At 40.2% G+C, this 11,532-nt stretch overlaps 1 protein-coding gene across 1 annotated transcript; it reads left to right on the top strand.

The window, feature by feature from the left end:
• The first annotated feature begins 9,549 nt into the window (after positions 1-9,549).
• Positions 9,550-10,293, top strand: LOC131835380 (mitochondrial import inner membrane translocase subunit Tim9-like). The gene is made up of 2 exons (XM_059179705.1): positions 9,550-9,632; positions 9,717-10,293. Exon 2 carries the CDS (start codon positions 9,743-9,745, stop codon positions 10,010-10,012), a length of 270 nt encoding a protein of 89 aa, XP_059035688.1. The 5' UTR covers positions 9,550-9,632; positions 9,717-9,742; the 3' UTR covers positions 10,013-10,293.
• Positions 10,294-11,532: the final 1,239 nt, after the last annotated feature.

The following is an 11,532-nucleotide window of genomic DNA, read 5'->3' as shown; positions in this document are numbered from 1 at the left end:
CACCTGCTTCAGATCTCTTGAGTCACTTGGTGCTACCTTAAAGAATTCTAAGTTTCAGTTAAATGTGTTTAAAATATTTAGACAAGGGAACAAACGGAGCCTGTTTGTGCACAGCATGTTTACGCCACAGTGTAATTCTCTTACTTGGAAAATGAAAGACATTTCAATATTGTCTTAAATAATACTTCATATTAATCCAAGAATAAGAATATCAAAATATAATAAATATAAATAAATATAAATAAAATAACATTATTTATTTATAATAAATAAAAATGTATTTTTCTGGAGCTGAAATGGCCACGGGAGATTACCTAATTTAGCTGTCACTGGTAGGCAATGGGCAGTTCTCACATTTTACAGAAATAAAACCAAGACAGTCGAGGCCACATGTTTTGCAAACGGTCACAGCAGGGTTTTCTAGCAATTGAACATTTTTTGGACTCTTTTTCCTTTCTTCCTTCATCATTCTTTCTTCTGGAAGAATGTAGGTTATGAACTCAGAAGGACCTCTCTCTTATTTATGACTCTTAGGAGCTCACTAGTCTTCCACACCCTGCTTAATATGTCAGCTTACATTCCCTTGTTTTGTAAAATGCAGAAAACAGCTATTTTGAAGGGATGCTGTAAGGATTGGAGACTGTCTTTGGAAAACCTTTTTGAAAAAGATGCCCCCAAAATGATTGTCATTTTCATGTCATTTAATACACAGTATTTACTCAGTACTTTGTCTGCAAAACAATATCAGACACGAGGGAAATAAGATGGATAAAAGATGCAGCCATGTGTAAGAGAACTCATATCCTCGTCTCAAGGAGGGGGGGAAAGCAACATATAATTACAATGCTATCCAAGACAAAAACTTCTGTAAGAGATGTCCTGAATCCACCTGAGATACACAAACCCAGCCTGTCTTAGCTGCAACATCAACAACTATCGTGGCATCTAGACGTGGGAACGGAGACACTTTAAGAATTGCATGAGTTTCCATGTGCAGTAATGGAGTGACTCACTTCCCTTTTTGGCTCATCAAGGTCAACAGCTTTTCAGGGGTTCCCGTTTTGTCCCAGACAGCGAAGTCTCAGTTGGATGAATGGCCCCTACTTCTGCTTCTTTAAGTTCAACAACAGAGCTGGTTAATGACTTGTGACAAATAGTTATTTACACCCTCAGATTTTTATCGAGGTCGCCCAAACCAGGGCACTGATTTGAGTCAGTCGTGCTAAGCAAAGCTTGCTTTGCCTCTGGGAATGTATTTCCATAATCTCCTGACCTTAATCTCATAATCATGGATATTCAGAGAGATTCAGGCAAAAACCCCACAGTCCTCCAACTGCATGTTTGCCTTCTGGTTTTGTGTCCCTCTACCCGAGGGACTGACACCCCTGAACTGTCCTTTTTTTAATCACCTGCAGGGTGCACTGGCATTTCTGCTTCGGACCATCAAACTTTAAAGCATCGTGAGGACCCCAAGCCAACCCTGGAAAAGCGTGCCCTTTCTGGTCCAGCACCTGTCTGTTTGCTCAGCTCCATAAACTGCTGACTTATAAGAGCTACTCACAGAGCGTGCGAGTAATCCAATTATTGAAGCTTAGCTGGGAGGGCTTATCCCAAACAAAGCAGCGCAGGTTGGCTTTCCAAAGAAAGAGGGGCAGGCAAGGGGAGAAGCCAAGTCAGAAACTTTGGAGCTAGCGGAGCAGTAGTGCAGAGTGAGTGATTAAATTCTTTTTGTCTTTTCAATCAGAGCTTTCACATAAAGAGTAAAGAGCATCTCTACTTGCTGCAAATCTGGGTGTCTTGACAGACGGATTTAATTCGGCCTTGCTTTCTGCCTGATGTGGAGTGACACGCAATACAGGCTGGCCTGGCATCTCAGATGGATGAAATTGCATGTGGGGCTTTTCAGCTCCCACCTCCTCCCTCTGTTCTGATCTTAGGCGGGCATGGAGGGGCAAGCTACTGCATCTGGGTCCCAGGAAGGAAGGTGACACTTTCTCTCTGGAGGCAATTTCTAAAGAGTGGGATGGAATTGACAGGTGGTATTACTGTTCAGCTTTGCTCCAAAGTTCAGAGTCATAGAGAGAGCACAGGTTCTGAATTGGATTCTGCCCTGTCCCCATGAAACAGCCTTAAGAAAATGATTTCATACCTGCTAGCCTTAGTTTCATCATCCCTAAAATGGGGCAAATGTTAGCTCATGCCTCACAGGGTTGTAGCGAGAATAATTCCTGCCGTGTCTTGGGCAAATTATCTGATGCAGCCTACGGACCTAATTAGTGTTAAATGACCAGTGAAATATGTCATGATTTGATAAAGGTAATAGTGTCAATAGCGTGCACCATTTCATGGTTCCTGGAACAAAATGATTCAGTGACACTGTCCTATAGATTAAGGTGGCCTGATGAAAACTGCAGCTTTGAAAAGCCATCAGATTGTGATGCTTTATTTAACATAAATGAGATTAGCACTTTGCAGCAGACTCTGTGGGGTCTTTGGCTATTAGCCTACGAGGAATCAGAAGTCTCTAGAAACCGGGCACATTGACAGCTACCATAAAAGCCCAGTTAGTAATCCGGTTGGAGATCTGGCTGAGGGTAGAGACACATAGTTGCTCGTTGGATCGGCTCTCCAGGAGAAAAGGGAAGAAAGGGAGACACTGAGCTGCTCCATTCTCTCCTGACCATCCACAAGGCCATTTGTTCTTAACTGTCACAACACGTATCTGTAGACAAGGGTTGATCCCCTAGCAAAGGAGAGTAATATAAAGTCTAGAAAGCAGCATGCAACTCTGACCATTGTGTTCCTTTAAATCCAGAGGGTGCAAGCAATTTTGGGAAACAAATACATTTTTCTGCCCCCTAATGTTTCTGTTTCTGAGACTGGCATACTGAAGGACTTAAGAATCGAGCAAACTAAATAGAAAACAAAAGACATAAAACATGAATTCATGTGAAAATTGTATGAAAATACGTGATATGCATGCTTTAATGGGTGTGTGTTCCTTCTGTGTATGTAATTGAGATGTCTCCACCTCCTCCATTCTTCCGGGGCCATTATTCCATGTAATTTCAGTGTTCTGTGCACCCTGGACATTCAGGAGTCTGCTCAGGTGGGAGTGCATGTTTGCAGCAACTGGCCCCATGAATTTCTGTCCTTAATTGTTGGGAAGCCTCCAGCGGTTTGTGTCTTCCTTCCTCCATACACCACTGCCTTCCCCACTCACTGCCTCTGCTCCCTGCTTTTGCACAATGCATGCTAGCACGTGGGTGATTCTTGAAACAGACTTTTCCTAAGACATATGCACAGCCCAAAAAAGGTAACAAGTCTCAAAAATCACTGTCCTAAAGTACCTTAATCTTTTCTTTCTTTCTTCCTCTCTTCCTTTTGTTTTCCTTCCTTCCTTCTTTCCTTCTTTGGTTTATTTACTTTATTTGAGAGAAAGAGAGAGAGACCAGGGGGTTAGGGGCAGAGAGAGAGGAGAGAGACTCTCCAGCAGACTCTCTGCTGACTGCAGAGCCCAACACAGGCTCAATCTCACGACCCCAAGATCCTGACCTAAGTCAAAATGCCTAACTGACTGAGCTACTCAGCCCCCCCCCCCCCACATTTTGGTCTTTTCTAATATGACAAACTTGTACTGTCTTTTATCTATTTAGCCTTCTACTTGCCAATAAGTTACTGGAAATTTTCTCCAGTTGTCAAATTGGATCCTTCTTTTATCTTTCTTCTCCTGTTTCCTCTTCCATCAACATCACTGTCTCCATCTCCATTTCTAAGAAAGAATTATAATCCTTGTTACTTCGTTATTATGTGTATTTTAACTTAGTTCTACCATGTTCCAGAACTACATGTATATTTTAAGATTTGCTAAGGTACTTTGCAAAGTGATAAACATATCTATCCTGGGTTGAAAACAGTCCCCTCTTTTTTTTTTTTTTTTAAGACATATTAAAAGACACATTTCTAAGAAAGCATCTTTCCCACCCAAGCAAATCCCAGGGAAACTGTGTGGATGTGGAAAGATTTCTTTCATTTACAAGAATGCAATATATGTGTCTATGATAAGGGCAACCACTAACACTTGCAGAGAATTTGCAGGATGCCAGGCATTGGGCCAAATGCTTTATTTGCCTCAATTAGTAAATCCTTGCAAAAAGCTTTGGGGGGAAATGTGATTATATCTCCCATCTTGCATTTGAGGAAATGGAGACTTGGAGAAGGAAAATAACTGACTGAAGATGGTGGTGATTAAGTTGGGAACGAAGCCCAGTGGCTCTGACTGGGGAGCTCTCATTCCGTCACTGCATTACAACCTGCGTGTGGCTCTCATGTTAACCCAAAGCATGGGACAATGAGTGGGCATTCAGATCTTTGCCTGTGCATGATGGGCTCAGCCTTTCCTGCATCCTAATTATTTGCCCTTTGTTTTCTGACTTTAGTAGGGTGTTGGGTGGAAAGAGAACCAGAGAGAGTCATAGGTTCAACAGATCCATGACATCAGGAAAATCTGTTCCTATATCTGAGCCTCAATATTTTTCTTCTCAAAATTGGGGGAACAATAACTTCTTAATTCTCTCCTATATTATGAAGCAGAAAAGTTGAATTTGAAAAGAAATATGCAAAATTTCCTTGAAATTCAAAAAACTCCACAGAAATGTTTGCCACAGGCTCATTGTATTATTATTATTACTGTTATTATTTTATGTAGTTGCTTCTATCCATATGTGATGGCAAACAATCAGCCTGTCCCTTTCCCTAAGGCTTTGCTGATACATTTTAAAAATTGCCATTTATATTATATTAAATTCAGCAAAATGTAAGAGATTTTCAAACTAATTTATGAAGAGAAAGTTACTTAGGAATGGTTTTCTTAGATTCAATACTGTTTTTAATTGTATCAAACACTCAATAAAGGGCACAGTTTATATTGATCCCCGTGGCAAGACTGAGGAGGGGCTGGCATCAAGGAAGTGTCTGGCTCTTTATGACTCATATTTTTAGTAACTTGCCTATGCAAACCTCAGTCCAAGCAAGTGTGCAATCAGGCTTTGGGTTGATTTGAAGCTAACTCCTACATGCTAGAGTCTTGGATTTCCCCTGCAGACTTTACTGGATGAATTTCTAAGCAGATTCATTATCAAACATCTGCCAGGGGCACGTTGAGTGTGATGTGGGTATTAGCATTAAGTTAGCATTGAAAAATCAAAGGCAGATGTCCCCTTTTTAAAGGAGGCATGGATTTTTTATTTCCCTTAAAAACTAAAAGCATATCACTTTATTTCTTTTTAACTAATCAGTTTATCCCTTCCTTCTGTTAGGAAGCAGAGAATAGACCCCAAAACTCAACTCCAGTAATAAAAGCCATTTCAGGAGTACATCTCTGGAACATACTGTCCCATATCTCTAAGGGCCATATGTCCTCACTGCAAATCTTTCTTGAAAAGGGTCATAAATGTACTTATCAGATGATACACCTAATAGAAGCACTACAGTGCCAGACTTTGGGGTGTCCAACATTGGCATCACTTTTGGTAGCTGGAACTAGAGGGTGGCCCGGAGAGGATGGCAAAGCACCTTCCCCAGACAGTGACATAAAAGACCTCACTTGCATCCGGGCACCAAACAGGAGGCAATAAGGGAACAACCAAGGTGATCTACTTAGCAATATTTTCCAATCATTGTGTACATTACCTGAGCAAAACTTCACCAAAAAGAGTGCAACTGGTAAAGGAAATTTAATAAAACACTGATTAAATGAATACATAATTGAATAAAATGGAAGGCAGTTCAATCTTTCATTCAACTTTCCACTTTCAAGCTGCATTCTTCCCTTCTACAATTTTCTTCTCCCCTTTGTTTTCTTTCCAAAAGAATCTTGCAGTTCATTTAGAGCAGACAAAGCAACACACACACACACACACACACACACACACACACACACACACCTGGGCTAATCAGGCAAAGAGCATGCTGGATTCGTCTAGTAGTATTTATGCCCTTGGTAATGACCTTGGCTTTGCCCAAAACACTTAATACAGCAACTGCCATCACTATTCAGTCTTACATAAACCAACCCAGGTAAAGAACTGACTATCATGTATTATCTCAGCCGCTGATCTCAAAATCTCTACTTGCCCTTGGCTAAAGGCAGGGGTATGACTCTGGCAAGAGCTATTCTTTGCTAAAGAGAATAATAAGAATAATGAAGGTAAAGGTTTGAACACAGAGGACATGGCCCTTGCTCCTCTGGCTTTCACATATACCATCATAAGTAAGAAATACACACACAGGTCACCCTCTCTATTACAATTTATTCTCAGCCAAAGGGCTATAAGAGGAAACAATATTCTTAAATGGGATTTTCAAGAAGTGCTCAAAGACAGAGGAATCTGAGTTGGTAACTTGTTTCAGAGGACTGCAGAATAGTTAGGAACGGTAAGAATGTGCTCAAGGTCCTTTGTACTTCTCCTTGGAAATGCCTTAGGGCCCTTAGAATTTTCAAAAGTTTAAGTGGAGACATATATATTTGTATATTAGAAAGTATAAACACATATATACATAATATATGTATAGTATATCACATGGGTATATATTATAAATAGTAATATATATGCATACACATACACATATACAATATGTAGAAAATAGTATTCACACATATGTATATTTTAATTTACATTTACACATATAAAACATTTTGGTACGTTAGGAACTTCTAGCCTCTTTTGTAAGTTTTGTAAATGAGGACAGATTTGCTTCACAGTCTTATTTCTGGTAACTATACTTTTTATCTGTAGGCATCCCCCATGTTTTGGAAGTTGGTATTAATGCCACTCACTTTTATGATCATTACCGACTTTCACTAACCAAAAGAAAATCCAAAGAGGATTCTTGATATTATGATAACCGCAAGAAGCAAAAGTAGTGTTCAACCTCTGGTTTTGCAGTGAGCTGTGATACGGGCAGTGCATACCCCCAGCAGTGAGAGCAGTGCACCCATGCTTCCCAGGAACTACATCAGTACCTCTTCCCAGAAACTTTGAACTGTGTCTGTGAGCATCAGGGTTTTAGCTTGATTTATTTTGTGCATCGGTTAGCAAGATGTGTCCTAAGGTATGAGAAAAATCTAGAAGAGGCCATTTTGTGGGTCTCGGAATGCTTTTCTTTTTTTCCCCTGTGTAAATGAATGGTAATGTCTTCTTTGTTTTACATCATTTTTGCTTATAAAAGTTTTCATAGGTGCACTCTACTTTCAGATAGCAAGAGAAACCTGGAACCATTCTTTATTATTTTTTTTCTAACAATGACGTTTCTTTTTTTCCACTTGATCTTTCCCCATTTCTTGTGTTCTAGTGAAGTAGTCCATCATGGTACCCAACATCGCATGGCTATATGGATGGGGTAAGCGAGCCAAGATCAGCCAGCCACTAGAAACCTTGCCACTAGAACCCTAGACTGCTCAGAACGAGACCCAGCAGCACCTCTGACCTGGGCAGACCAATCAGACTCCTCATTTGGGATTTCCAATGAGGCTTGAATTGCCATCGTGTTTTCTACCTATGGAGAGACTGTATGAAGCATAGTGCTTCAGAGGAAGAAGAGACAGAGACATATAATCCTTTCTTCTTCCTGAGTCTTTGCATTACATTTTTCCTGTGAAGAGCTGCACCTCTGCTTATAGAAGTTACAGCAACTGAAGGCACCGAGGATAGTATCTTGGTAACAGTTGAGTAAAAAGATGGACAGTTATGTGGTCTTGGAGGTGACTATGAAAATGTCTTCTTTGTCAGGAAAATAGCCCAGTAAGTCTGCTTGGGGAAAGTCAACTTAAACCAAGATTTCTGAGTGGGGCCAGTTATGTTGCACAAAGGAGAATAACATGCAGGATGTGGGTGTTCAGGGAAGGAGGGACACTATTAAGACAATACAGAAGAAGGAGGGAGGAAGAAAATGAAGAGAAGACTCCAGTGAGCACAAGAAGGGTTATATATCTCAGGACTTCCCCTGCCCTGCTCTCCTGCGAAGACACAGTATAATGTCCCTAAATCCACTAGAGTTTTGAAGTGTGTGTACTTTTTGTGTCAAATATAAGGGGGCGATACCTTCCCTCCAGGGGCATGAGAGACAGCATATGTACCATAGGTTGTTGCTGATTCTTGACCATAAAATCATAAGTTTTGTAAATGAAACGAAAAATATTTGTGAAGAGATTTGAATTTTTATACACTATAGAAGTCATTCCTGACTAGTTATACAGATATTGCTAAGAGTTGAATATGTATCAGCTGATGTATGCATTAAAGTTGTAAACTGAATGGATAATACTTTGAATGCTGGGAAAAAGAGTAGGACAACATATTCCTCATCTTAAGGAACATCATTCCTTACCGGCCCATTTCCAACATAGTGCTACAGGTATTAGGTCCTTTGGAAACCCTCCTGAATAATGATGGCGTAGAGCCTGATAATACATGTAACTTTTCCATTTTAAATGCCTTTGAGGATGTTGCTAACAGATGATAAGCTGGGTTCTGGACAAGAAATTCAGAGTGCATCATGCCTAACCAAACGTCCATGTTCTGCTTGCTAACACTGGTGAAGATTTGTAGCTGTCTTCCTTGACTTCCTCATGCACACCTTCCACTCTCCCCTTAAAGTGCACGATTAGTCAAAATCTGAGCAGGGAAGGGCAGATCTAGGGATGGTAATACCACTGTCAGAGTGCCAGGCCAGTAGAACCTTCCCTCTCCTGATCGCACTAAGTGTATCCCACTACAGCACCGTATCAGCTTTCCAAAACATTTCACTCAGCTGAAGGATTTTGTTATATGGGAAAGTAACACTCTAACAGGAGACTAAGTTTGGTGAGAAAACATTTCCTTTAATAAATCTGATCAGTCAGCTCCTACTAGCTCTGAAAGTCCCTAGAATCTTCTCTTTCTCTGCTTTTGCTCATACTTTGCTGGATCTTGAACTCCTTTTGCAGCACAGATGCCATGAATTGCAATGCAATTGCCACATATGCAATGAAAACTCATAATCTAACTAAAATCTACTTCTCCCAGGGTTTTCCAGCTATTTCTTCCACCTTCTGTATTGCCAGTCCATTTTCCCTCTACTTTATTACTTCCATCAGCATTCAAAGATGCAATAATATTCCCTTTCTTCGTTTCCATGTCTTCTATCTGCTCTCTGAAATTACTCTGCTCTCCTTTAAAGAAGAGCTCCATGAATGGCTTATCTATACCAGCTCCTTCAATTGTTTCATCTGTCATTCCTGTCTTAGTTCACTCTGAACAAGTTTTTAAATCCTTACACCCACCCCAACCCCATCACTCAAAAGTACCATTGATTTCTATCCTATACAATCTCTCTAATTCTTGGTTCATTTCTTACTAAGCCTCTCCACACTATTAGAAAAAGTTGAACAATCCCTAATCTGTAATGGAGAGTATTAACAATGGTTTGCTTACTTGTATAATTCTGGCTATTGCCATGGGATTGAGGATTCAGTGAAGTAGCACATAAAAATATATTTTAACTCCCTGACCCAGACTCTCTGCCCCTAGAATCGACTGGCAGCGCAGCCCCCCAACCTCGCACTGGTGTCGGATGCGAGAGCTTGTGCTCAAGTAAGAAATCAGTCATTGGAGACATTCAAGCAAAGGTTGGACAACTAATTTTCCGAACAAAAGGAAACTCATGCATCAGAAAAGGTGACTAATAAACATACCTTTAGAATATGGCTAAACAAATACCAGAATCTGATCAGATAAAACAGTTTAAGGAGTTTCTTGGAACCTACAATAAACTTACAGAAACCTGCTTTTTGGATTGCGTTAAAGACTTCACAACTAGAGAAGTGAAACCCGAAGAGACCACCTGTTCAGAACACTGCTTACAGAAATATTTAAAAATGACACAGAGAATATCCATGAGATTTCAGGAGTATCATATTCAGCAGAATGAAGCCCTGGCAGCCAAAGCAGGACTTCTTGGCCAACCACGATAGAGAAGTCCTGATGGATGGACTTTTGATGAAAGACTGGCAGCAGCGGTTGCGATGGAAGTGAGGATTCATCTTGATAGAATCCCAGGAAAGCAGCAGCCACCCTATTAAACCATCAGTCATGACTTTGGCAAATAGAAACAACTGGAGAAACAAAATTGCTGTTTACTGAGAATAATCAAAATAGAAGGTCTTATTGTTCAATGAAAATAATAAGATGCAACATTTGTTGAGGCCTTAAGATTCAGCAGCTTGGTAATTTCATTAGAAAAATAAACCATTGTTTCTTCAATTGTGACTTTTAATTCTAAAGCAAAATATGTGTTCAATCATGTATGAGATAGAAACAATTTTTTATTACTAAAAGTAAAATAAATGGAAATATCACTGAAAAAAAATATATATATTTAATTAACTACTAGGTACATATTAACTTATCCATAGAATTATACAAAATTCAATTTACTGAAAAAGAAATCTAGTTTACTGGATTATTTTAAAAGCTAGCAAGCAGAGCCAAGGAACGATAGATGACCATATCCATCATCCCTTAATCTTTATAAATTCTAATCTGTGGCGTGAGATTTTATTTACTCTATTTAAAAAGGAGACTTTGGGGTACCTGGGTTGCTCAGCCATTAAATGTCTGTCTTTGGCTCAGATTATGATCCCAGGGTTCTGGGATCAAGCCCCTCATCAGGCTTTCTGCCGAGCAGGAAACCTGCTTCTCCCTCTCCCGCTCCCCCTGCTCCTGTTCTTTCTCTTGCTCTCTCTCTCTCTCTCTGTGTCAAATGAATAAACAGATAAACCTTTAAAAAATAAAAATAAAAAGGAGACTTAATTTTACGCAATCTATAATTTTTCTTTGCCTCACTCCTTTTCTGGAAATCAGTTCTATAGTGAAAATCATAGAAGAATATTTAGATGGAATTAGAGACCGTATAGCTCTTAGAAAAGTCTGTGTCAAGTGCATTGTTGCCATTTTTTAAAAATTTTTAAATTTATTTTTATTTATTTATTTTTAAAGATTTTATTTATTTATTTGACAGAGAGAAATCACAAGTAGATGGAGAGGCAGGCAGAGAGAGAGAAAGAGGGAAGCAGGCTCCCTGCTGAGCAGAGAGCCCGATGCGGAACTCGATCCCAGGACCCTGAGATCATGACCTGAGCCGAAGACAGCGGCTTAACCCACTGAGCCACCCAGGTGCCCCCGTAGTTGCCATTTTTTGCTTAGGTCTCCCTTCCTGTACCAGTGACCCCCAAGTCTAATCTTTAAATTCCTATACTTTAAAATAAGAATGTTCAAGTCAAGAGCAAACAGTTTGGGCTTCTCACTTTGTCATTAAAGAATCAAATCTCAGGCGCCTGGGTGGCTCAGTGGGTTAAGCTGCTGCCTTCGGCTCAGGTCATGATCTCGGGGTCCTGGGATCGAGTCCCGCATCGGGCTCTCTGCTCAGCAGGGAGTCTGCTTCCCTCTCTCTCTCTCCTGCCTCTCCATCTACTTGTGATTTCTGTCAAATAAA

The sequence above is a fragment of the Mustela lutreola genome, chromosome 7, assembly GCF_030435805.1.
Source record: "Mustela lutreola isolate mMusLut2 chromosome 7, mMusLut2.pri, whole genome shotgun sequence".
In the NCBI taxonomy this organism is placed as follows: Eukaryota; Metazoa; Chordata; class Mammalia; order Carnivora; family Mustelidae; genus Mustela; species Mustela lutreola.
Note: the sequence above shows the minus strand (reverse complement) of the source record. Positions and strands in the feature narration are given on the sequence as shown.

Bases quoted from the DNA above. Each gene is read 5' to 3' on its own strand.
- LOC131835380 (XM_059179705.1), top strand. From the start codon at position 9,743: ATGGCTAAACAAATACCAGAATCTGATCAGATAAAACAGTTTAAGGAG.